The sequence below is a fragment of the Salvelinus namaycush genome, chromosome 27 (genome assembly GCF_016432855.1).
Source record: "Salvelinus namaycush isolate Seneca chromosome 27, SaNama_1.0, whole genome shotgun sequence".
Lineage (NCBI taxonomy): Eukaryota > Metazoa > Chordata > Actinopteri > Salmoniformes > Salmonidae > Salvelinus > Salvelinus namaycush.
In genome coordinates, this window is record NC_052333.1 from 13,495,613 (window position 1) to 13,519,409 (window position 23,797).

At 50.7% G+C, this 23,797-nt stretch overlaps 1 protein-coding gene across 2 annotated transcripts in view; it reads left to right on the top strand.

Moving 5' to 3' along the window:
- LOC120022547 (oxysterol-binding protein-related protein 3-like) overlaps positions 1 to 23,797 on the top strand; it is a 44,618-nt gene that overhangs the window by 19,014 nt on the left and 1,807 nt on the right. The window contains exons 2-21 of one of the 2 annotated variants that reach the window (XM_038966495.1): positions 4,311 to 4,427; positions 4,545 to 4,661; positions 5,453 to 5,506; positions 5,735 to 5,842; positions 6,046 to 6,222; positions 6,426 to 6,522; positions 7,388 to 7,488; positions 8,867 to 8,968; positions 12,091 to 12,259; positions 12,438 to 12,571; positions 12,656 to 12,787; positions 12,906 to 13,002; positions 13,254 to 13,498; positions 13,722 to 13,859; positions 14,091 to 14,154; positions 14,262 to 14,340; positions 22,425 to 22,569; positions 23,019 to 23,163; positions 23,297 to 23,423; positions 23,575 to 23,784. In XM_038966495.1, the coding sequence (XP_038822423.1) occupies positions 4,344 to 4,427; positions 4,545 to 4,661; positions 5,453 to 5,506; positions 5,735 to 5,842; positions 6,046 to 6,222; positions 6,426 to 6,522; positions 7,388 to 7,488; positions 8,867 to 8,968; positions 12,091 to 12,259; positions 12,438 to 12,571; positions 12,656 to 12,787; positions 12,906 to 13,002; positions 13,254 to 13,498; positions 13,722 to 13,859; positions 14,091 to 14,154; positions 14,262 to 14,340; positions 22,425 to 22,569; positions 23,019 to 23,163; positions 23,297 to 23,423; positions 23,575 to 23,784 (2,525 nt within the window). In that variant the 5' untranslated portion in view covers positions 4,311 to 4,343. Of the gene's footprint in view, positions 1 to 4,310; positions 4,428 to 4,544; positions 4,662 to 5,452; positions 5,507 to 5,734; positions 5,843 to 6,045; positions 6,223 to 6,425; positions 6,523 to 7,387; positions 7,489 to 8,866; positions 8,969 to 12,090; positions 12,260 to 12,437; positions 12,572 to 12,655; positions 12,788 to 12,905; positions 13,003 to 13,250; positions 13,499 to 13,721; positions 13,860 to 14,090; positions 14,155 to 14,261; positions 14,341 to 22,424; positions 22,570 to 23,018; positions 23,164 to 23,296; positions 23,424 to 23,574; positions 23,785 to 23,797 lie in introns of both variants that reach the window. The other variant, XM_038966496.1, reaches the window with a different exon arrangement.

Here is a 23,797-nt window from a genome sequence, read left to right on the forward strand (position 1 = left end):
CCAGAATATTTTATACAATGTTGCAAGTTCGCTATTGGCCCAAATGTAAGAGTTGATATAATGTTTCAAGTTTGGCTACGCATTGCCTGTCTGCAAATGTGATTTATAGTAATAAAAAAAAATGATGATATGTTCTACCTGCAGGCTGCAATGTTTTTATTTGTTGGCTTTATGTAGGCTATTTTTACATTGTTGGCAATGGGAATAGAAGTTACCTATTAGGTTTGTATAATCTTCATTTAGTTTTGGATATAATTGTGATTAACCACCTGACAATGATTTTGAGATGATGTTATTATAAATTAAATGAAACTGTTCCACGAAAATGTGCATATGAAAACCATAACTGGCACGCAGATGGTAGAAATGGTAAGATAAATTGGCATTCCACATGAGAAAAGTTTGCAGACGACTCGTGTAGCCTACTGTATCACCGGCAACTTCAAGAGCGTAACGGCAGAATCTGCGAAAGCCAGCAGGAGTGGGAGAAAACCTGACCCAACCATTTATCTAGATTTCTGGCTCCCTCTTGAGCCATTTGTGTGTTTATTTCATCAAATGGTAAGCCTAAAGAGTCAGACAAGCTCAATGCATATACAGTTGAAGTCGGAAGTTTACATACACTTAGGTTGGAGTCATTAAAACTCATTTTTCAACCACTCCACAAATTTCTTGTTAACAAACTATAGTTTTGGCAAGTCGGTTAGGACATCTACTTTGTGCATGACACAAGTAATTTTTCCAACAATTGTTTAGACAGATTATTTCACTTATAATTCACTGTATCACAATTCCATTGGGTCAGCAGTTTACATACACTAAGTTGACTGTGCCTTTAAACAGTGTGGAAAATTCCAGAAAATTATGTAATGGCTTTAGAAGCTTCTGATAGGCTAATTGACATAATTTGAGTCAATTGGAGGTGTACCTGTGGATATATTTCAAGGCCTACCTTCAAACTCAGTGCCTCTTTGCTTGGCATCATGGGAAAATCAAAAGAAATCAGGCAAGACTGCAGAAAAAAAATAATTGTAGACCTCCAAAAGTCTGGTTCATCCTTGGGAGCAATTTCCAAATGCCTGAAGGTACCACGTTCATCTGTACAAACAATAGTACGCAAGAATAAACACCATGAGACCACACAGCCGTCATAGCGCTCAGGAAGGAGACGCGTTCTGTCTCCTAGAGATGAACGTACTTTGGTGCAAAAAGTGCAAATCAATCCCAGAACAACAGCAAAGGACCTTGTGAAGATGCTGGAAACAGCTGCAAAAGTTTCTATATCCACAGTAAAACGAGTCCTCTGTCGACAACCTGAAATGCTCCTCAGCAAGGAAGAAGCCACTGCTCCAAAACCACCATTAAAAACGCCAGACTACGGTTTGCAACTGCACATGGGGACAAAGATCGTACTTTTTGGAGAAATGTCCTCTGGTCTGATGAAACAAAAATAGAACTGTTTGGCCATAATGACCATCGTTATGTTTGGAGGAAAAATGGGGAGGCTTGCAAGCCGAGGAACACCATCCCAGATGCGAAGCACGGGGTGGCAGCATCATGTTGTGGGGGTGCTTTGCTGCAGGAGGGACTAGTGCACTTCACAAAATAGATGGCATCATGAGGTAGGAAAATTCTGTGGATATTTTGAAGCAACATCTCAAGACATCAGTCAGGAAGTTAAAGCTTGGTCGCAAATGGGTCTTCAAAATGGACAATGACCCCAAGCATACTTCCAAAGTTGTGGCAAAATGGCTTAAGGACAACAAAGTCGAGGTATTGGAGTGGCCATCACAAAGCCCTGACCTCAATCCTATAGAACATTTGTGGGCAGAACTGAAAAAGCGTGTGCGAGCAAGGAGGCCTATAAACCTGACTCAGTTACATCAGCTCTGTCAGGAGGAATGGGCTAAAATTCACCCAACTTATTTTGGGAAGCTTGTGGAAGGCTACCCAAAACGTTTGACCTAAGTTAAACAATTTTAAAGGCAATGCTACCAAATACTAATTGAGTGTATGTAAACTTCTGACCCCCTGGGAATGTGATGAAAGAAAATATTAGCTGAAATAAATAATTCTCTCTACTATTATTCTGACATTTCACATTCTTAAAATAAAGTGGTGATCCTAACTGACCTAACACAGGGACTTTTTACTAGGATTAAATGTCAGGAATTGTGAAACTGAGTTTAAATGTATTTGGCTAAGGTGTATGTAAACTTGTGACTTTATTAAAACACCATAGCGTGTGTCTATATATGGAAAAATACATGTTTTAAAAAATGTTGAACAATTGATTGGTTGAAAGAACAGACCACTTTCGGTCGACCAAGATTTTTTTCTTAGTCTGGGACAGCCCTACAACCTAATCATCAAGCCCTTGACAAGTTGAATCAGTTGTTTTTGTCCGGAACTACAACAGAAATGTATGCTGTTGTGGGGACTGGAGTTGGGGTAACACTGGTATGCAGTGTGCATTTTGTCTGTCATCAGGCTCTAACACACAGAGACACACAGGAGGAATGTGTGTTGTTACATCACAGTAAGAATGTGGACGTATTGTTCACTTCTCATTGACATGCTGTGTACATTAGGGTTGGGTGGTATTTGGCTTCTTTCATACTGTTCTTGTACCACACCGGGTTGCAAAACCAGCCTTGCAAAAAGCAGGGGTGTATTCATTAGTGCACACCGTCAAAAAAACATTATGCAACGGAAACAAAAACTAGCCAGTTCCGCCAGTCCCTCCCTGTTTCCTTCCATTTGGTGTTTGGGTAAATACGACCCAGGTGTTCGCAGTGCTGTAAGCCAAGGTAATGTCTACAAATGTAAAAAAAAAAAAAAAAAAAAAAGGGAAAAACTCATACTATGCAAATATATTTAAATATTTTGGCCTAGGTCCTTTGTCTACAGAATGTAAACATTGAGCTCATATCACACTACTTGCGCTGCCAGAACCTACCCAGCATGCCTTGTTGTCTCCATATGTAGTAGACTTAATAATATAGGGCAGGGATCGTCAACGGATGGCCTACGGATTATTTTATTTGACCCCCCCCCAAAAAAAGTTTTGGGACTTGACACTAGGAATTCACCTCCAAAATTGTTTTAGTTTAGGTAATCTATTCCCAAGTATTTCCACTCATAAATAGACATATGTGATCATGGACCAATGTAATCATGGCTTTTAAATTATTTGTTTTTGTCAAATACAATATCTGTTTGGGCTTCTTGCAACAATTTGCAGAGTACAAATTATTTATAATTGTTTCGGCCCCCGACCATCCGCTCAAGAAAAAATTATCCCGTGGCTGAATGACTCCTGGTCTGGCATATCACGTAGGTCTGTGACTGTCCTGGAATTTTGCATAGTGGTTTTTGGTCAGCCAAATGACCACGGTCACTGTTATAATTGTTTGAATAGCTTGTTTTATGCACATTTTCTTATGCGCTATTCTTATGCGCTATTTGGTTGCCTAGGCAACCAAATACTTGTTTGCTACACACCTTGTTTGTTTCAGCAAGGAGCAACAAAGTCTCATCACGTTGCAGAGTTCATGTGTAACTGCGGAAACACACTCAAACGCACGAATGCCCGGCCGTCTTGTCTTCAGTCAGCTGTTCGTTATTTTCTTTTCATGACTGTCTTAATCCACAATCATCAGTTACACGATTTATACTGTCATTGTGCCAGCCGTAGTATCACAGAATTTGGAGATTTTATTCACATCCGATTGTGTATGCTTCTAGCAACTACCAAGCAGCAGAATTCCAATTCCCAGTCACTCCCAGTGTTGGCGTGTGTGGCTACCGGCTAGCTTAGTCCTCTGCTGTGATTTTGAAGGGCTTGGCTGGGACTGATTGTGTAACCCAGTATTGATGACTCATTTGTTGTGGACTCTGCTGGTCAGCACAGCAGCAATGACTGACTGTGTTTGGGGTCATGTGGGTTTTACAGTGCTGCTGCCACTGGCTCACTGGCATTTCCCCATACACAAGGTGTATGCTGCAGGAAGTGTGTGTGTGTGTGTGTGTACTGTGTCAGAGTTCATGCCAACATAAAGAACACGTGATGATCTCATGCCTAACCTACAGTAAAAAGCACTCCTAGTTTTATTTGGGCGTAGAATAGTTTGTCTTGAGAGAACAGTCACACCTATTGTTATGTCCAGCTGCTTCACTAAAGCAACACAACAGTGGTATGCAGATTTAATTTCTCTCAGTTCACCTGTTTGTGTCTCCAAACGTGCAGAAAAAGAAATAACTGAATGTTGTCTTTCTCACTGCTTCCTGTTTCTCTCTCTCTCTCACAGTGGTAGTCATGGTGACAGTCTCTTGATGTCGGAATGCTAAGTAACAGGAAGATGACATCAGTGTCCCCTACCCACAGTGACGGCAGCGCCAGCTCGTCCAAACATGACAACCATCAGGTGTGTGTGGTGTGTGTGGTGTGTGTGGTGTGTGTGGTGTGTGTGGTGTGTGTGTGTGTGTGTGTGTGTGTGTGTGTGTGTGTGTGTGTGTGTAACCCCATGAGTCTCTCTCTACAGGACAGCTGGGAGATCATCGAGGGCCTGAAGGGTAACCCTGGCAACATCCAGGAGCCAGAGAAACAGGAGGGCTTCCTGCTCAAGAGGAGGAAATGGCCCATGAAAGGATGGCAAAAGGTGGGTACTACCTGCCTTATCCCTGACCACCTTCTCACCCCTAATCTGTGAAGGGATGGCACAAGGTGGGCACCTCCCTTAAAGGTTGACTTTGGGCAAAAACTCTAAAGTAACGGCTTAAACTGTATAAGTGATGAATACATCCTCGTACCAGGTCATTTTAATGCTTTAAAAAAATATATGAATATAATATTTGGCTACAGAAGTGTCATTTCTTACCGATTTCTACAGTTTCCGTCCAAAAACAAATCCTGTGAAATGGCATCAACACACACTGGAAGAGTTGCTGGCTAGCTACAGTGGCTAGCTGAGCTAATGGACTAACTTCGTCAGCCGACTTTTAACTCCTTACCTCTCACTGCAGGTGAATCTCAAATGTCTTTCCTTGAATCCTCCAAATGCATTGGAGGAGAAAATGAGGTTATTTTCAGACCTTCTCCTCTTATGGACTTAAGGAGATGAGGAGAGGACGTGAGGAATCAAGGAAAGGCACTTGATACACCCTGCCCCTCCTTTAACTCCGCAATTACCTGAAGGGCTGGCACATGGAAATGGGAGAAGTGTGCTACCCGACACTTACCTGGTGTTTATCTAAAGCTCTGATAAGACACTTGTTAAGCTGGAGGTGACATTTGAATGGAGTGTTTGAATGGATACTATGTTATTCATGTAAAAAGCGTTTGTCCACAGCAGTAAGTTGTGAAGATATTTCCTTGGCACAAAGCAGATAAAGTTTGAAATGTGACAGAAGGGCGGCTGAAACAGTTGCTATTCGGTCTCTTGTTATACAGAGATACTTCTTGCTGGAGAAAGGCATTCTGAAGTACTCAAAACGTGGAGCTGATGTAAGTACCTATTCAAAAGTATTTCAGGCAGATGCAACACACACACGCACAGAATTTAGTTAATGTACAATATGTGTCATTGATGAAGGAGAAAGCATTTGCTCATTTAGTCAATTAAACACACACACACACACACACACACACACACACACACACACACACACACACACACACACACACACACACACACACACACACACTGACCTTTGCTTTTGTTTCCTGCTGAAGAAGGGCAAGCTGCATGGCTGCATTGATGTGGGGCTGTCTGTCATGTCAATCAAGAAGAAAACCAAGGCCATAGATCTGGACACCAACAACAACATTTATCACCTCAAGGTGACTGTCTCTCTCTTTATGTTTCTCTCTCTCTCGTTTATCTAGTTTTATCTTGTTTCTCTCTCGTTTTATCATTTCTCTCTTTCTTGTTTATCTCGTTTTATCGTTTCTCTCCCGTTTCTCTTGTTTCTCTCTCTCGTTTATCTCATTTTATCTTGTTTCTCTCTCTCTTCTACTTGAATGACAATCTCTCTGTTCTATAGGTGAAGTCTGACAAGTCTCAGGAAATGAAGTCACAGCAGCTGTTTGATGATTGGGTATCAAAGCTGCGACATCACCGCGTCTTCCGTCAAAACGAGATCGCGATGTACCCCCACGAGAGGCTTCTATTCCACCCCTCCTCACACCTCTCTCCCAACCCCAACGACTCCATGAGACAGGTACAGTTCTCCCTAGACACTGATCCATAATAATTTTTCTGTGCCTAAAAGCAACGTCTTCCTGGAGCATCTTAATTGACCAATCATCATTTCATTATTGTACTGTATAGCGTAATTGATAGGCTTCTGTCTATGCACATTCCATCTCCTTGTCTTTCCCTCTCTCCACTCTCGGTCTATCCTTCCCCCACTCCATCTCTTAGCGCCACTCCAGTCTGGCTAAGCAGGCGTCAGTTGTCCAGCAGGCTAAGGTCAGTGCCTGGCTCCACTCCTCAGAAGACATGGAAAAGTGCTGCAGAGGTATGGAGGTGAAACCTCTCACCTGTCTGTCCCATACATTTTCTGGATCTCACCTTACTTGTTGGCTGTGTCCCAACTGGCCCCCTATACCATACATGGTGCACTACTTTTGACCAGAGCCCATAGGGCACTATATAGGGAATAGGTTTGCCATTTGGGACACAGCCTTAAGGTGTCAGCATGCTTCAGTCCAGCTGCCGGCTAGCCGAAGTCGGCTAGGAAACCCGAACTAGTGTGCTCGCATACTCTCCGGAACTAGTGTGCTCGCATACTCTCCGGAACTAGTGTGCTCGCATACTCTCCGGAACTAGTGTGCTCGCATACTCTCCGGAACTAGTGTGCTCGCATACTCTCCGGAACTAGTGTGCTCGCATACTCTCCGGAACTAGTGTGCTCGCATACTCTCCGGAACTAGTGTGCTCGCATACTCTCCGACAAGACATTCACCCGAAACATTTGAAAAAAGCAGCAAAGGTACTGTTTATCCATTTTGAAACGCCGTAGTCAGTATACACTTTCCAGAATTAATCTAAGATAACTCTAGAAATCTGTCATTTATTTTGACGTTTTTGCCGAGGAGATCTTAGTCGCGCAATTTTACATCTAACTAAGATGTTTGGTGCATGAAAACGTTTTCATGAAAACTAGTAATCTCTTGTTGAATGACAAATACTTTACTGAAGAATCCATACTGTTGACCAATCACCGACGAAGGGGCGTAGGCTTTAGCTACAGACCTCAGCTTGCCTTAAGACAAAATGTCATCATAAAATAGGCATGAACTCTTCAACTGTTTTGGCCTTTACTGTCTCTATTTTGATCCTCCCTCAACTTCTGCCATTCATCTGTCATCCTTCTCTCTTAGATTTAGAGGAGTGTGAGTCTTACCTGTTGGAACTCAACCTGTTACTGAAGAGTATGGAGGTTCTCCACCGCACTTACTCTGCCCCCGCCATCAGCCTCATGGTAACACGTGACATTTGCCCTTTAACCTACTACCCTAGCCTACACTACACTTACTCTGCCCCTAGCCATCAGCCTCATGGTAACACAACATATAACCCTGACCTACACTACACTTCCTCTGCCCCCGCTATCAGCCTCATGGTAACACGACCTATAACCCTGACCTACACTACACTTCCTCTCCCCCCGCCATCAGCCTCATGGTAACACAACCTATAACCCTGACCTACACTACACTTCCTCTGCCCCCGCCATCAGCCTCATGGTAACACAACCTATAACCCTGACCTACACTACACTTCCTCTGCCCCTGCCATCAGCCTCATGGTAACACAACCTATAACCCTGACCTACACTACACTTCCTCTGCCCCCGCTATCAGCCTCATGGTAACACAACCTATAACCCTGACCTACACTACACTTCCTCTGCCCCAGCCATCAGCCTCATGGTAACACGACCTATAACCCTGACCTACACTACACTTCCTCTGCCCCCGCCATCAGCCTCATGGTAACACGACCTATAACCCTGACCTACACTACACTTCCTCTGCCCCCGCCATCAGCCTCATGGTAACACGACCTATAACCCTGACCTACACTACACTTCCTCTGCCCCCGCCATCAGCCTCATGGTAACACGACCTATAACCCTGACCTACACTACACTTCCTCTGCCCCCGCCATCAGCCTCATGGTAACACGACCTATAACCCTGACCTACACTACACTTCCTCTGCCCCTGCCATCAGCCTCATGGTAACACAACCTATAACCCTGACCTACACTACACTTCCTCTGCCCCCGCTATCAGCCTCATGGTAACACAACCTATAACCCTGACCTACACTACACTTCCTCTGCCCCCGCCATCAGCCTCATGGTAACACGACCTATAACCCTGACCTACACTACACTTCCTCTGCCCCCGCCATCAGCCTCATGGTAACACAACTTATAACCCTGACCTACACTACACTTCCTCTGCCCCCGCCATCAGCCTCATGGTAACACGACCTATAACCCTGACCTACACTACACTTCCTCTGCCCCCGCCATCAGCCTCATGGTAACACGACCTATAACCCTGACCTACACTACACTTCCTCTGCCCCCGCCATCAGCCTCATGGTAACACAACCTATAACCCTGACCTACACTACACTTCCTCTGCCCCCGCCATCAGCCTCATGGTAACACAACCTATAACCCTGACCTACTCTACACTTCCTCTTACTCTGCCCCTGCTATCAGTACACTGCAGGTATGCACATCTCAATTTACCACAAGACTTTAACCCTAACCTCTACGTTTTCTCTCTATGGTAATAGTTGTCTGTCCCTTCCCTCTCTCTGTTACCCTCTCTGGGACACCAGGCCTCAACATACGACATTCCCAAGAAGGAGAAGAGGGGTCCCAGGAAGTGGCGTTCAAAAAATACCAAAGATACCAAAAAAGATATCATAGCCACGCTACAGGTAAACACAGTTTTATTTTCTCTCAAAGCAATACCTGCTACCGGTCCATGTCACACCTACGACCACTGGAGAGAAGTGTTGCATTGACGACTACTACTGTAATACTATCTTATGGAGTTTGTAATACTGTGGCAGGATATACACTATATATACAAAAGTATGTGGACACCCCTTCAAATGAGTGTTTGCTATTTCAGCCATACACGTTAATGACAGGTGTATAAAACCGAATACACAGGCATGCAATCTCCATAAACAAAAATTGTCAGTAGAATGGCCTTATTGAGAGCTCAGTGACTTTCAATGTGGCACTGTGATAGGGTGCCACCTTTCCAACAAGTCAGTTAGTCAAATTGTCCTGCTAGAGCTGCCCCGATCAACTGTAAGTGCTGTTATTGCGAAGTGGAACCATCTCGGCTCAGCCGCCAAGTGGCAGGCCACACAAGCTCACGAACGGAGTGCTGAAGTGCGTAGAGCATAAAAATGGTCTGTCCTCAGTTGCAACACTCACTACCGAGTTCCAAACTGCCTCTGGAAGCAACGTCAGCACAATAACATCATCGGGAGCTTCATGAAATGGGTTTCCATGGCCAAGCAGCCACAAACATGCCTAAGATCACCATGCGCAATGCACCCATCGGCTGGTGTAAATGGTGTAAATCTTGCCGCCATTGGACCCAGGAGCAGTGGAAACGCATTCTCTGGAATGATGAATCATGCTTCACCATCTGGCAGCCCGACAGACAAATCTGGGTTTGGCCGATACCAGGAAAACCGCGACCTGCCCCAATGCATAATGGGAACTGTAAAGTTTGTTGGAGGAGGAATAATAGTCTGGGGCTGTTTTTAATGGTTTGGGCCCCTTATTTCCAGTGAAGGGAAATCTTAACGCTACTAACGCTACTACAGTATACAATTACATTCTAGACAATTTTGTGCTTCCAACTTTGTGGCAACCGTTTGGGAAAGACCCATGCCTGTTTCAGCATGACAATGCCCCCATGCACAAAGCGTGGTCCATAGAGAAATGGTTTGTCGAAATCGCTGTGGAAGAACTTGACTGGCCTCCACAGAGCCCTGACCTCAACCCCATCGAATACCTTCGGGATGAATTGGATCGCCGACTGCAAGCCAGGCCTAATCGCCCAACATCAGTGCCCAACCTCACTAATGCTCTTGTGGTTGAATGGAAGCAAGTCCCTGCAGAAATGTTCCAACATCTAGTGGAAAGCCTTCCCAGAAGAGTGGAGGCTGTTATAGCAGCAAAGGGGGGACCAACTCGATATTAATACCCATGATTTTGGAATGAGATGTTCGACAAGCAGGTGTCTACATAAACTCAGCAAAACAGAAACATCCTGCCACTGTCAACTGCATTCATTTTCAGCAAACTTAACATGTGTAAATATTTGTATGAACATAAGATTCAACAACTGAGACATAAACTGAACAAGTTCCACAGACATGTGACTAACAGAAATAATGTGTCCCTGAACAAAGGGGGTCAAAATCAAAAGTAAGTCACTATCTGCTGTAGCCACCAGCTGCATTAAGTACTGCAGTGCATCTCCTCCTCATGGACTGCACCAGATTTGCCAGTTCTTGCAGTGAGATGTTACACCACCTGTAAGTTCCCAGACATTTCTGGGGGGAATGGCCCTAGCCCTCACCCTCCGATCCAACAGGTCCCAGACCTGCTCAATGGGATTGAGATCCGGGCTCTTCGCTTGGCCATGACTGAACACTGACATTCCTGTCTTGCAGGAAATCACGCACAGAACGAGCAGTATGGCTGGTGGCATTATCATGCTGGAGGGTCATGTCAGGATGAGCCTGCAGGAAGGGTAACATGAGGGAGGAGGATGTCTTCCCTGTAACGCACAGCATTGAGATTGCCTGCAATGACAACAAGCTCAGTCCGATGATGCTGTAACACACCACCCCAGACCATGATGGACCCTCCACCTCCAAATCAATCCCGCTCCTGAGTACAGGCCTCGTGTAATGCTCATTCCTTCGACAATAAACGCGAATCTGACCATCACCCCTGGTGAAACAAAACCGGGACTTGTCAGTGAAGAGCACTTTTTGCCAGTCCTGTCTGGTCCAGCGACGATGGGTTTGTACCCATAGGCGACGTTGTTGCCGGTGACGTCTAGTGAGGACCTGCCTCTCTCAGCCTATTGCGGACAGTCTGAGCATTGATGGAGGGATTGTGCGTTCCTGGTGTAACTCGGGCAGTTGTTGTTGCCATGCTGTACCTGTCCCGCAGGTGTGATGTTCGGATGTACCGATCCTGTGCAGGTGTTGTTACATGTGGTCTGCCACTGCGAGGACAATCAGCTGTCCGTCCTGTCTCCCTGTAGCACTGTCTTAGGCGTCTCACTGTACGGACATTGCAATTTATTGCCTGGCCACATCTGCAGTCCTCATGCCTCCTTGCAGCATGCCTAAGGCACATTCACGCAGCTGAGCAGGGACCCTGGGAAAGGCCTCTTTAGTGTCATAAGTTTTCATAACTGTGACCTTAATTGCCTACACGCCTACTGCGTGAATGTGCCTTAGGCATGCTGCAAGGAGGCATGAGGACTGCAGATGTGGCCAGGCAATAAATTGCAATGTCCGTACAGTGAGACGCCTAAGACAGTGCTACAGGGAGACAGGACGGACAGCTGATTGTCCTCGCAGTGGCAGACCACATGTAACAACACCTGCACAGGATCGGTACATCCGAACATCACAAGCTGTAAGCTGTTAGTTTCTTAACGACCGTTTCACAGGTGCATGTTCATTAATTGTTTATGGTTCATTGAACAAGCATGGGAAACAGTGTTTAAACCTTTACAATGAAGATCTGTGAAGTTATTTGGATTTTTACGAATTATCTTTGAAAGACAGGGTCCTGAAAAAGGGACATTTCTTTTTTTGCTGAGTTTACTTTTGGTCATGTAGTTATGTGTGTGTTACATAGGCCTGCAATTTATGTTGGCTACAAATAAGTAGGGGAGTGTACATACATGTCAACTGTTGTTTAAATAAGTTTTCTGTGTACAGTGTGACGCCAAATGAATCCCCCACCTGTAATTGTCTTTAACCTGGATTTTTCTCTCGGCTCACACCAGGTTCCTGGCTGTGTCTCCCCACCTGCCTCTCCTCATCTCCATACCTCCCACCCAAATCTCTCTACTGTTGAAGCCAACATCCAGGAGGCCTTTGCTTTCCTGGACTCCCCAGACTCACCTACTGATGCCAACCGCCTCCAGGAGGACTTCTGCAGGCTCGCTAACAACAGTGAGTCCCTGGTTTCAGATCGGCCCCCTGGTTCAATATTAGGTATTTTAGAGTTTCCAGAGGAAGGCTGGGTATGGTGGTTAACACTCTGTCACTCTCTCCCACACACACAACCCTCTCCACCCCTCCACCCCTCCCCCAAACCACCCTCTTTCTTCCTCTCTGTCTCCCTCTCTAGTTCACTCCACTCTGCGGTCAGCCTATAGTTCTCTGTCAGCAGAGAGAGACAGAGTGAGACACACTATTGACCTGAAGGCTCCTCCTCCAGCACAGGTCATGGGCCTCAAGACTGACTATGGCTCAGTGAGTAAGGTGTGAGAGTCAAGTTGATTTCCAGAGATTGTGTTTATATACCAAACATGCCATTGGGACTGACCTAAACCTAAACCCAATCAGGATCTCCCAGATGGATCCCGCCCCCTTGTCCACCAGGTGTCCAATGAGAGTCGAGCGTCCATCCCTGAGTCCATGTCCGAGTTCTTTGATGCTCAGGAGTACCAGCTGACCTCCAGCTCCTCTGAGAACGAGGTGAGCCCTAACCACAGATCTGGGAGCAGATTACCCAACCCCAATGCCAACCAAATCCATTAGGGAGGTTATCAATAATCTGACCCTGAGTCAATTTATATATATTTTCTGTCTCCAGGCCTCTGATGATGACTCGTATATCAGCGACGTCAGCGACAGCCTTTCCATGGACAACGGCTACAGCAATGAGAGAGGAAGCGAGAGACATGACTCAGGTATCCCACTCGTGTGTGTGTGTGTGTGTGTGTGTGTGTGTGTGTGTGTGTGTGTGTGTGTGTGTGTGTGTGTGTGTGTGTGTGTGTATGTATGTATGTATGTATGTATGTGTGTGTGTGCGCGCGCGGGTTTGTATGAGTATTTTCATGACGAGCATAACGATTTGTATGAGTGAGCAAATGTCTGTCCAGTTTCCTATGTACATCAATTTTAAGACCAGCACCTCTACCCCCTCTCTCTCCCCCAGCAGGCTCAGGAGGAAGTGGTGTTCAGGTGGCCCGCAGGCGGACTACCCTCCCCTCCCCTCAGCCCAGCAGCAGCAGTGTCAGTCTATGGAACATCCTCAAGAACAACATAGGGAAGGACCTGTCCAAGGTAGCCATGCCTGTTCAGCTCAACGAGCCTCTCAACACACTACAGAGACTGTGTGAGGAGGTGGAGTACTCAGAGCTGCTGGATACAGCGAACCACACACAGGACCCGTACCAGAGAATGGTGAGGGTATAGGATGCAGGTACACACACACACACACACACACACACACACACACACAGTCCCTTGCAGCGCATGGTGAGAGAATTGAAACATACTCACAACAGGATTCTTATGATGCATTGTGAGAATCCACACACCATCACAACCTCTACCTGCACATGGTGAGTAACACACCTCTTTCTTTCTCTCTCCCTCACTCACTCTCACTGTGTCTCCTGTGCAGGTGTATGTGGCGACGTTTGCGGTGTCTGCGTACGCCTCCAGTTACCACCGGGCAGGAAGTAAACCCTTTAACCCCGTCCTAGGAGAGACCTACGAGTGTGACAGACCTGACAAGGGCTTCCGGTTCATAGCAGAACAGGTAAACAGGAACAAGTTAACGTCACTCGCATACAGTAAACCAAGAACCACTGGGCTAATTCATGTTCTGTTCCAAATTACAACCTATTCCCATTCAGTCTACAACCTTTGACCAGGAGCCACAGTGTTCTTGTCAAAATGACTGCACTATATAGGGTGCTATTGAGGACACAACCATTGTGTAGGATGACTGTCATTACATTGTCAGTTACTTTGTACCCCCTGTCCTTAGGTGAGCCATCACCCACCTGTGTCAGCATGTCACTGTGACTCTAACAACTTCACTTTTTGGCAAGGTAAACATATCACCACCTTTTTGCTCTATTTGGGATTGTTACTGTGAGGGTTACCTCCCCCACCGACCTACTTACATCTGTCTGCCTCCTCTCTGTCTCCCTCTCAGATGTCCAGTGGAAGAATAAGTTCTGGGGGAAATCCATGGAGATTGTTCGCATTGGAACCACTCATGTGACCCTGCCAGCGTGAGTCTCTTTGACCTATAGTGTGTGTGTGTGTGTGTGTGTGTGTGTGTGTGTGTGTGTGTGTGTGTGTGTGTGTGTGTGTGTGTGTGTGTGTGTGTGTGTGTGTGTGTGTGTGTGTGTGTGTGTGTGTGTGTGTGGGCCATGCGCACGTCTGTGTGCACCAGTGGCGGCTGCTGAGGGGAGGACGCTTCGTAATAATGTCTGGAATGGAGTAAATGGAATGGTATCAAAGATGTGGTTTCCATGTGGTTGATACCATTCCATTGACTCCATTCCAGACATTATTATGAGCCGTCCTCCCTTCAGCAGCCTCCACTGCTACGGACGTGTGTGTGCATCAAATAACTGCTTTCATGCAGAAGAGAGTGGGGTGGTGGCATGGTAAAGGGTTGTGTGACAGGTCTGGTGTTGTGTGATGTGACAGGTCTGGTGTCGTGTGATGTGACAGGTCTGGTGTCGTGTGATGTGACAGCTCTGGTGTCGTGTGATGTGACAGCTCTGGTGTCGTGTGATGTGACAGCTCTGGTGTTGTGTGATGTGACAGCTCTGGTGTCGTGTGATGTGACAGCTCTGGTGTCGTGTGATGTGACAGCTCTGGTGTCGTGTGATGTGACAGCTCTGGTGTCGTGTGATGTGACAGCTCTGGTGTCGTGACAGCTCTGGTGTCGTGACAGCTCTGGTGGCGTGACAGCTCTGGTGGCGTGACAGCTCTGGTGGCGTGACGTGACCGCTCTGGTGGCGTGACGTGACCGCTCTGGTGGCGTGACGTGACCGCTCTGGTGGCGTGACGTGACCGCTCTGGTGGCGTGACGTGACCGCTCTGGTGGCGTGACGTGACCGCTCTGGTGTCGCGTGACGTGACCGCTCTGGTGTCGCGTGACGTGACCGCTCTGGTGTCGCGTGACGTGACCGCTCTGGTGGCGTGTGACGTGACCGCTCTGGTGTCGTGTGACAGGTCTGGTGTCGTGTGGCGTGACAGGTCTGGTGGCGTGACAGGTCTGGTGTCGTGACAGGTCTGGTGTCGTGTGGCGTGACCGCTCTGGTGGCGTGACCGCTCTGGTGGCGTGACAGGTCTGGTGTCGTGACAGGTCTGGTGTCGTGACAGGTCTGGTGTCGTGACAGGTCTGGTGTCGTGTGGCGTTAACGCTCTGGTGGCGTGACAGGTCTGGTGGCGTGACAGGTCTGGTGTTGTGTGATGTGACAGGTCTGGTGTTGTGTGATGTGACAGGTCTGGTGTTGTGTGATGTGACAGGTCTGGTGTCGTGTGATGTGACAGGTCTGGTGTCGTGTGATGTGACAGGTCTGGTGTCGTGTGATGTGACAGCTCTGGTGTCGTGTGATGTGACAGCTCTGGTGTCGTGTGATGTGACAGCTCTGGTGTCGTGTGATGTGACAGGTCTGGTGTCGTGTGATGTGACAGCTCTGGTGTCGTGTGATGTGACAGCTCTGGTGTCGTGTGATGTGACAGCTCTGGTGTCGTGTGATGTGACAGCTCTGGTGTCGTGACAGCTCTGGTGGCGTGACAGCTCTGGTGGCGTGACGTGACCGCTCTGGTGGCGTGACGTGACCGCTCTGGTGTCGTGTGACGTGACAGCTCTGGTGGCGTGTGACGTGACAGCTCTGGTGGCGTGTGACGTGACAGCTCTGGTGGCGTGTGACGTGACCGCTCTGGTGTCGTGTGGCGTGACCGCTCTGGTGTCGTGTGGCGTGACAGCTCTGGTGTCGTGTGGCGTGACAGCTCTGGTGGCGTGACAGCTCTGGTGGCGTGACAGCTCTGGTGTCGTGTGGCGTGACAGGTCTGGTGTCGTGTGGCGTGACAGCTCTGGTGTCGTGTGGCGTGACAGCTCTGGTGGCGTGACAGCTCTGGTGGCGTGACAGCTCTGGTGTCGTGTGACGTGACAGCTCTGGTGGCGTGACAGCTCTGGTGGCGTGACAGCTCTGGTGCCGTGTGACGTGACAGCTCTGGTGGCGTGACAGCTCTGGTGTCGTGTGACGTGACAGCTCTGGTGTCGTGTGGCGTGATAGCTCTGGTGTCGTGTGACGTGACAGGTCTGGTGTCGTGACAGCTCTGGTGTCGTGTGGCGTGACAGCTCTGGTGTCGTGTGGCGTGACAGCTCTGGTGTCGTGTGGCGTGACAGGTCTGGTGTCGTGTGGCGTGACAGGTCTGGTGTCGTGTGGCGTGACAGGTCTGGTGTCGTGTGGCGTGACAGGTCTGGTGTCGTGTGGCGTGACAGGTCTGGTGTCGTGTGGCGTGACAGCTCTTGTGTCGTGTGACGTGACAGCTCTGGTGGCGTGACAGCTCTGGTGTCGTGTGATGTGACAGCTCTGGTGTCGTGTGATGTGACAGCTCTGGTGTCGTGACAGCTCTGGTGTCGTGACAGCTCTGGTGGCGTGACAGCTCTGGTGGCGTGACAGCTCTGGTGGCGTGACAGCTCTGGTGGCGTGACAGCTCTGGTGGCGTGACAGCTCTGGTGGCGTGACGTGACCGCTCTGGTGGCGTGACGTGACAGCTCTGGTGGCGTGACGTGACCGCTCTGGTGGCGTGACGTGACCGCTCTGGTGGCGTGACGTGACCGCTCTGGTGGCGTGACGTGACCGCTCTGGTGGCGTGACGTGACCGCTCTGGTGTCGTGTGACGTGACCGCTCTGGTGTCGTGTGACGTGACAGCTCTGGTGTCGTGTGACGTGACAGCTCTGGTGTCGTGTGACGTGACAGCTCTGGTGTCGTGTGACGTGACAGCTCTGGTGGCGTGTGACGTGACCGCTCTGGTGTCGTGTGACAGGTCTGGTGTCGTGTGGCGTGACAGGTCTGGTGTCGTGACAGGTCTGGTGTCATGTGGCGTGACCGCTCTGGTGGCGTGACCGCTCTGGTGGCGTGACAGGTCTGGTGTCGTGACAGGTCTGGTGTCGTGACAGGTCTGGTGTCGTGTGGCGTTACCGCTCTGGTGGCGTGACAGGTCTGGTGGCGTGACAGGTCTGGTGTTGTGTGATGTGACAGGTCTGGTGTCGTGTGATGTGACAGGTCTGGTGTCGTGTGATGTGACAGGTCTGGTGTCGTGATGTGACAGGTCTGGTGTCGTGTGATGTGACAGCTCTGGTGTCGTGTGATGTGACAGCTCTGGTGTCGTGTGATGTGACAGCTCTGGTGTCGTGTGATGTGACAGCTCTGGTGTCGTGTGATGTGACAGCTCTGGTGGCGTGACAGCTCTGGTGGCGTGACAGCTCTGGTGGCGTGACGTGACCGCTCTGGTGGCGTGACGTGACCGCTCTGGTGGCGTGACGTGACCGCTCTGGTGGCGTGACGTGACCGCTCTGGTGTCGTGTGACGTGACAGCTCTGGTGTCGTGTGACGTGACAGCTCTGGTGGCGTGTGACGTGACCGCTCTGGTGTCGTGTGACCGGTCTGGTGTCGTGTGGCGTGACCGCTCTGGTGTCGTGTGGCGTGACAGCTCTGGTGGCGTGACAGCTCTGGTGTCGTGTGACGTGACAGCTCTGGTGGCGTGACAGCTCTGGTGGCGTGACAGCTCTGGTGTCGTGTGGCGTGACAGGTCTGGTGTCGTGTGGCGTGACAGCTCTGGTGTCGTGTGGCGTGACAGCTCTGGTGGCGTGACAGCTCTGGTGGCGTGACAGCTCTGGTGGCGTGACAGCTCTGGTGTCGTGTGACGTGACAGCTCTGGTGGCGTGACAGCTCTGGTGGCGTGACAGCTCTGGTGGCGTGTGACGTGACAGCTCTGGTGGCGTGTGACGTGACAGCTCTGGTGTCGTGTGGCGTGATAGCTCTGGTGTCGTGTGACGTGACAGGTCTGGTGTCGTGACAGCTCTGGTGTCGTGTGGCGTGACAGCTCTGGTGTCGTGTGGCGTGACAGCTCTGGTGGCGTGACAGCTCTGGTGTCGTGTGGCGTGACAGCTCTGGTGTCGTGTGGCGTGACAGCTCTGGTGTCGTGTGGCGTGACAGCTCTGGTGTCGTGTGGCGTGACGGGTCAGGTGTCGTGTGGCGTGTCAGGTGTCCTGTGGCGTGACAGGTCTGGTGGCGTGTGGCGTGACAGCTCTGGTGTCGTGTGGCGTGACAGCTCTGGTGGCGTGACAGGTCTGGTGATGTGTGATGTGACAGGTCTGGTGTCGTGTGGCGTGACAGCTCTTGTGTCGTGTGACGTGACAGCTCTGGTGGCGTGACAGCTCTGGTGTCGTGTGACGTGACAGCTCTGGTGGCGTGACAGCTCTGGTGGCGTGACAGCTCTGGTGTCGTGTGACGTGACAGCTCTGGTGGCGTGACAGCTCTGGTGTCGTGTGACGTGACAGCTCTGGTGTCGTGTGGCGTGACAGCTCTGGTGTCGTGTGGCGTGACAGGTCTGGTGTCGTGTGGCGTGACAGGTCTGGTGTCGTGTGGCGTGACAGCTCTTGTGTCGTGTGACGTGACAGCTCTGGTGGCGTGACAGCTCTGGTGTCGTGTGACGTGACAGCTCTGGTGGCGTGACAGCTCTGGTGGCGTGACAGCTCTGGTGTCGTGTGACGTGACAGCTCTGGTGGCGTGACAGCTCTGGTGTCGTGTGACGTGACAGCTCTGGTGGCGTGACAGCTCTGGTGGCGTGACAGCTCTGGTGTCGTGTGACGTGACAGCTCTGGTGGCGTGACAGCTCTGGTGTCGTGTGACGTGACAGCTCTGGTGTCGTGTGGCGTGACAGCTCTGGTGTCGTGTGGCGTGACAGGTCTGGTGTCGTGTGGCGTGACAGGTCTGGTGTCGTGTGGCGTGACGGGTCAGGTGTCCTGTGGCGTGACAGGTCTGGTGGCGTGTGGCGTGACAGCTCTGGTGTCGTGTGGCGTGACAGCTCTGGTGGCGTGACAGCTCTGGTGGCGTGACAGCTCTGGTGTCGTGTGACGTGACAGCTCTGGTGGCGTGACAGCTCTGGTGTCGTGTGACGTGACAGCTCTGGTGTCGTGTGGCGTGACAGCTCTGGTGTCGTGTGGCGTGACAGCTCTTGTGTCGTGTGACGTGACAGCTCTGGTGTCGTGTAACGTGACAGCTCTGGTGTCGTGTGACGTGACAGCTCTGGTGGCGTGACAGCTCTGGTGGCGTGACAGCTCTGGTGTCGTGTGACGTGACAGCTCTGGTGGCGTGACAGCTCTGGTGTCGTGTGACGTGACAGCTCTGGTGTCGTGTGGCGTGACAGCTCTGGTGTCGTGTGGCGTGACAGCTCTGGTGTCGTGTGGCGTGACAGGTCTGGTGTCGTGTGGCGTGACAGGTCTGGTGTCGTGTGGCGTGACAGCTCTTGTGTCGTGTGACGTGACAGCTCTGGTGGCGTGACAGCTCTGGTGTCGTGTGACGTGACAGCTCTGGTGGCATGACAGCTCTGGTGGCGTGACAGCTCTGGTGTCGTGTGACGTGACAGCTCTGGTGGCGTGACAGCTCTGGTGTCGTGTGACGTGACAGCTCTGGTGTCGTGTGGCGTGACAGCTCTGGTGTCATGTGGCGTGACAGGTCTGGTGGCGTGTGGCGTGACAGGTCTGGTGTCGTGTGGCGTGACAGGTCTAGTGTCGTGTGGCGTGACAGGTCTGGTGGCGTGTGGCGTGACAGGTCTGGTGTCGTGTGGCGTGACAGGTCTGGTGTCGTGTGGCGTGACAGGTCTGGTGTCGTGACAGGTCTGGTGTCGTGTGATAGGTCTGGTGATGTGACAGGTCTGGTGTCATGTGGCGTGACAGGTCTAGTGTCGTGTGGCGTGACAGGCCTGGTGTCGTGACAGGTCTGGTGTCGTGTGATAGGTCTGGTGATGTGACAGGTCTGGTGACGTGTGGCGTGACAGCTCTGGTGTCGTGTGACGTGACAGCTCTGGTGACGTGTGGCGTGACAGCTCTGGTGGCGTGTGGCGTGACAGCTCTGGTGGCGTGTGGCGTGACAGCTCTGGTGTCGTGTGGCGTGACAGCTCTGGTGTCGTGTGGCGTGACAGCTCTGGTGTCGTGTGGCGTGACAGCTCTGGTGTCGTGTGGCGTGACAGCTCTGGTGTCGTGTGGCGTGACAGCTCTGGTGTCGTGTGGCGTGACAGGTCTGGTGTCGTGTGGCGTGACAGGTCTGTTGTCGTGTGGCGTGACAGGTCTGGTGTCGTGACAGGTCTGGTGTCGTGTGATAGGTCTGGTGATGTGACAGGTCTGGTGTCATGTGGCGTGACAGGTCTAGTGTCGTGTGGCGTGACAGGTCTGGTGGCGTGACAGGTCTGGTGTCGTGTGATAGGTCTGGTGATGTGACAGGTCTGGTGTCATGTGGCGTGACAGGTCTAGTGTCGTGTGGCGTGACAGGTCTGGTGTCGTGACAGGTCTGGTGTCGTGTGATAGGTCTGGTGATGTGACAGGTCTGGTGACGTGTGGCGTGACAGCTCTGGTGTCGTGTGACGTGACAGCTCTGGTGACGTGTGGCGTGACAGCTCTGGTGTCGTGTGGCGTGACAGCTCTGGTGTCGTGTGGCGTGACAGGTCTGGTGTCGTGTGGCGTGACAGGTCTGGTGTCGTGTGGCGTGACAGGTCTGGTGTCGTGACAGGTCTGGTGTCGTGTGATAGGTCTGGTGATGTGACAGGTCTGGTGTCATGTGGCGTGACAGGTCTAGTGTCGTGTGGCGTGACAGGTCTGGTGTCGTGACAGGTCTGGTGTCGTGTGATAGGTCTGGTGATGTGACAGGTCTGGTGACGTGTGGCGTGACAGCTCTGGTGTCGTGTGACGTGACAGCTCTGGTGACGTGTGGCGTGACAGCTCTGGTGGCGTGTGGCGTGACAGCTCTGGTGGCGTGTGGCGTGACAGCTCTGGTGTCGTGTGGCGTGACAGCTCTGGTGTCGTGTGGCGTGACAGCTCTGGTGTCGTGTGGCGTGACAGCTCTGGTGTCGTGTGGCGTGACAGCTCTGGTGTCGTGTGGCGTGACAGCTCTGGTGTCGTGTGGCGTGACAGGTCTGGTGTCGTGTGGCGTGACAGGTCTGTTGTCGTGTGGCGTGACAGGTCTAGTGTCGTGTGGCGTGACAGGTCTGGTGGCGTGACAGGTCTGGTGTCGTGTGATAGGTCTGGTGATGTGACAGGTCTGGTGTCATGTGGCGTGACAGGTCTAGTGTCGTGTGGCGTGACAGGTCTGGTGTCGTGACAGGTCTGGTGTCGTGTGATAGGTCTGGTGATGTGACAGGTCTGGTGACGTGTGGCGTGACAGCTCTGGTGTCGTGTGACGTGACAGCTCTGGTGACGTGTGGCGTGACAGCTCTGGTGGCGTGTGGCGTGACAGCTCTGGTGGCGTGTGGCGTGACAGCTCTGGTGGCGTGTGGCGTGACAGCTCTGGTGTCGTGTGGCGTGACAGCTCTGGTGTCGTGTGGCGTGACAGCTCTGGTGTCGTGTGGCGTGACAGCTCTGGTGTCGTGTGGCGTGACAGCTCTGGTGTCGTGTGGCGTGACAGCTCTGGTGTCGTGTGGCGTGACAGGTCTGGTGTCGTGTGGCGTGACAGGTCTGGTGTCGTGTGGCGTGACAGGTCTGGTGTCGTGTGGCGTGACAGGTCTGGTGTCGTGTGGCGTGACAGGTCTGGTGTCGTGACAGGTCTGGTGTCGTGACAGGTCTGGTGTCGTGTGATAGGTCTGGTGATGTGACAGGTCTGGTGTCATGTGGCGTGACAGGTCTAGTGTCGTGTGGCGTGACAGGTCTGGTGGCGTGACAGGTCTGGTGTCGTGTGATAGGTCTGGTGATGTGACAGGTCTGGTGTCATGTGGCGTGACAGCTCTGGTGTCGTGTGATGTGACAGGTCTGGTAATGTGACAGGTCTGGTGTCATGTGGCGTGACAGCTCTGGTGTCGTGTGATGTGACAGGTCTGGTGTCGTGTGGCGTGACAGGTCTGGTGGCGTGACAGCTCTGGTGTCGTGTGGCGTGACAGGTCTGGTGTCGTGTGGCGTGACAGGTCTGGTGGCGTGACAGGTCTGGTGTCGTGTGGCGTGACAGGTCTGGTGTCGTGTGGCGTGACAGGTCTGGTGTCGTGTGGCGTGACAGGTCTGGTGGCGTGACAGGTCTGGTGTCGTGTGATGTGAAAGAGGGGTGGGTGGTGTCACGTGACAGGTGTGTTTGTCATCCTCAGGTTTGGGGACCACTATGAGTGGAACAAGGTAACTTCCTGCATCCACAACATCCTGAGTGGCCAGCGCTGGATAGAACACTACGGAGAGATGTCAATCAAAAACACCAGCAGTGACGACTGCCAGTGTAAAGTGACTTTCGTCAAGGTGAGGAGAGGGATTATATACAGTGAAGCCCATACCTGTGTGCACACAGCTACACTGAGAATGTGTCCCAAATGGAACCCTATTTCGTATATAATGCACTACTACCCATAGGGCTCTGGGCAAGAGTAGTGCGCTCTATAGGGAATAGGGGGTTATTTGAGACGTAACCTAACATGTTAATTGGGCAACACATATGAACCTCTAGGTGTAACAGCACCATCTGCTGAGGGACAGGAGGAACAACATCCTGCAGACATTTTCTTCTTGGAAAGCTGATGAGTGGTGGATGGATTCATGTGTCAGATATGGAATTGTATGGACTTTTTATTAAATCATTTATAACATGATTTAACAGAGTTTGACAGTTTCAAATTGACCTGACGTTTTGTGTCCTTGGTTTGTTAAACTAATTAATTATTATTAATACGTTTTGCGTATTTAACCCACAGGCGAGATCGTGGAGCTCAACGGTTAACGAGATAGAGGGCATGGTCACGGACACAGGGGGGCGTGTCATCCACTCCTTCTTTGGCAAATGGCACGAGGGCGTGTACCAAGGAGTCCCACCTTCTGCTATCTGCATCTGGAGAGCAAGTGAGTGACTGGCTCTTTGGACTGTCCATCAAAACTCAACCCTACAGTAAATATTATAGCTTGATATGTTGTCCTTCGCCATAAGAGTTGACATTTTTTTGTGTAATATTATAGTGTGTGTGTGTTTGTGTAGACCCCATGCCTGTGGACCAGGACCAGTACTATGGCTTCACTCAGTTTGCTGTAGAGCTGAATGAGCTTGACGCTGCCCTGAAGCCCCTCCTACCCCCCACAGACACACGCTTCCGGCTCGACCAGAGGTACGACACACCCGGGACTATCTCTCTCATGATCTTTCTCATGCTTTTTCTCATGCTCTCTCTCGCTCTTCACTCACTCACTCACTCACTCACTCACTCACTCACTCACTCACTCACTCACTCACTCACTCACTCACTCATGCTCTTTCAGGTGTTTGGAAGAAGGGAACGTTGAGGGGGCTGAGGAGCAGAAACGAAGGATAGAGGAGCTCCAGAGGGGGAGGAGGAAAGTCCTGGAGGAGAACAATGTGACACACAAACCACGCTTCTTCAAGTACGCCACCGTGTGTGTCTCTTTCTGTCTGACTTTAGCAGACAAGGGAGTTCATTGGTCACACATTTGGCCTCGAACACAGAACAAGTCAGTCTTCCTT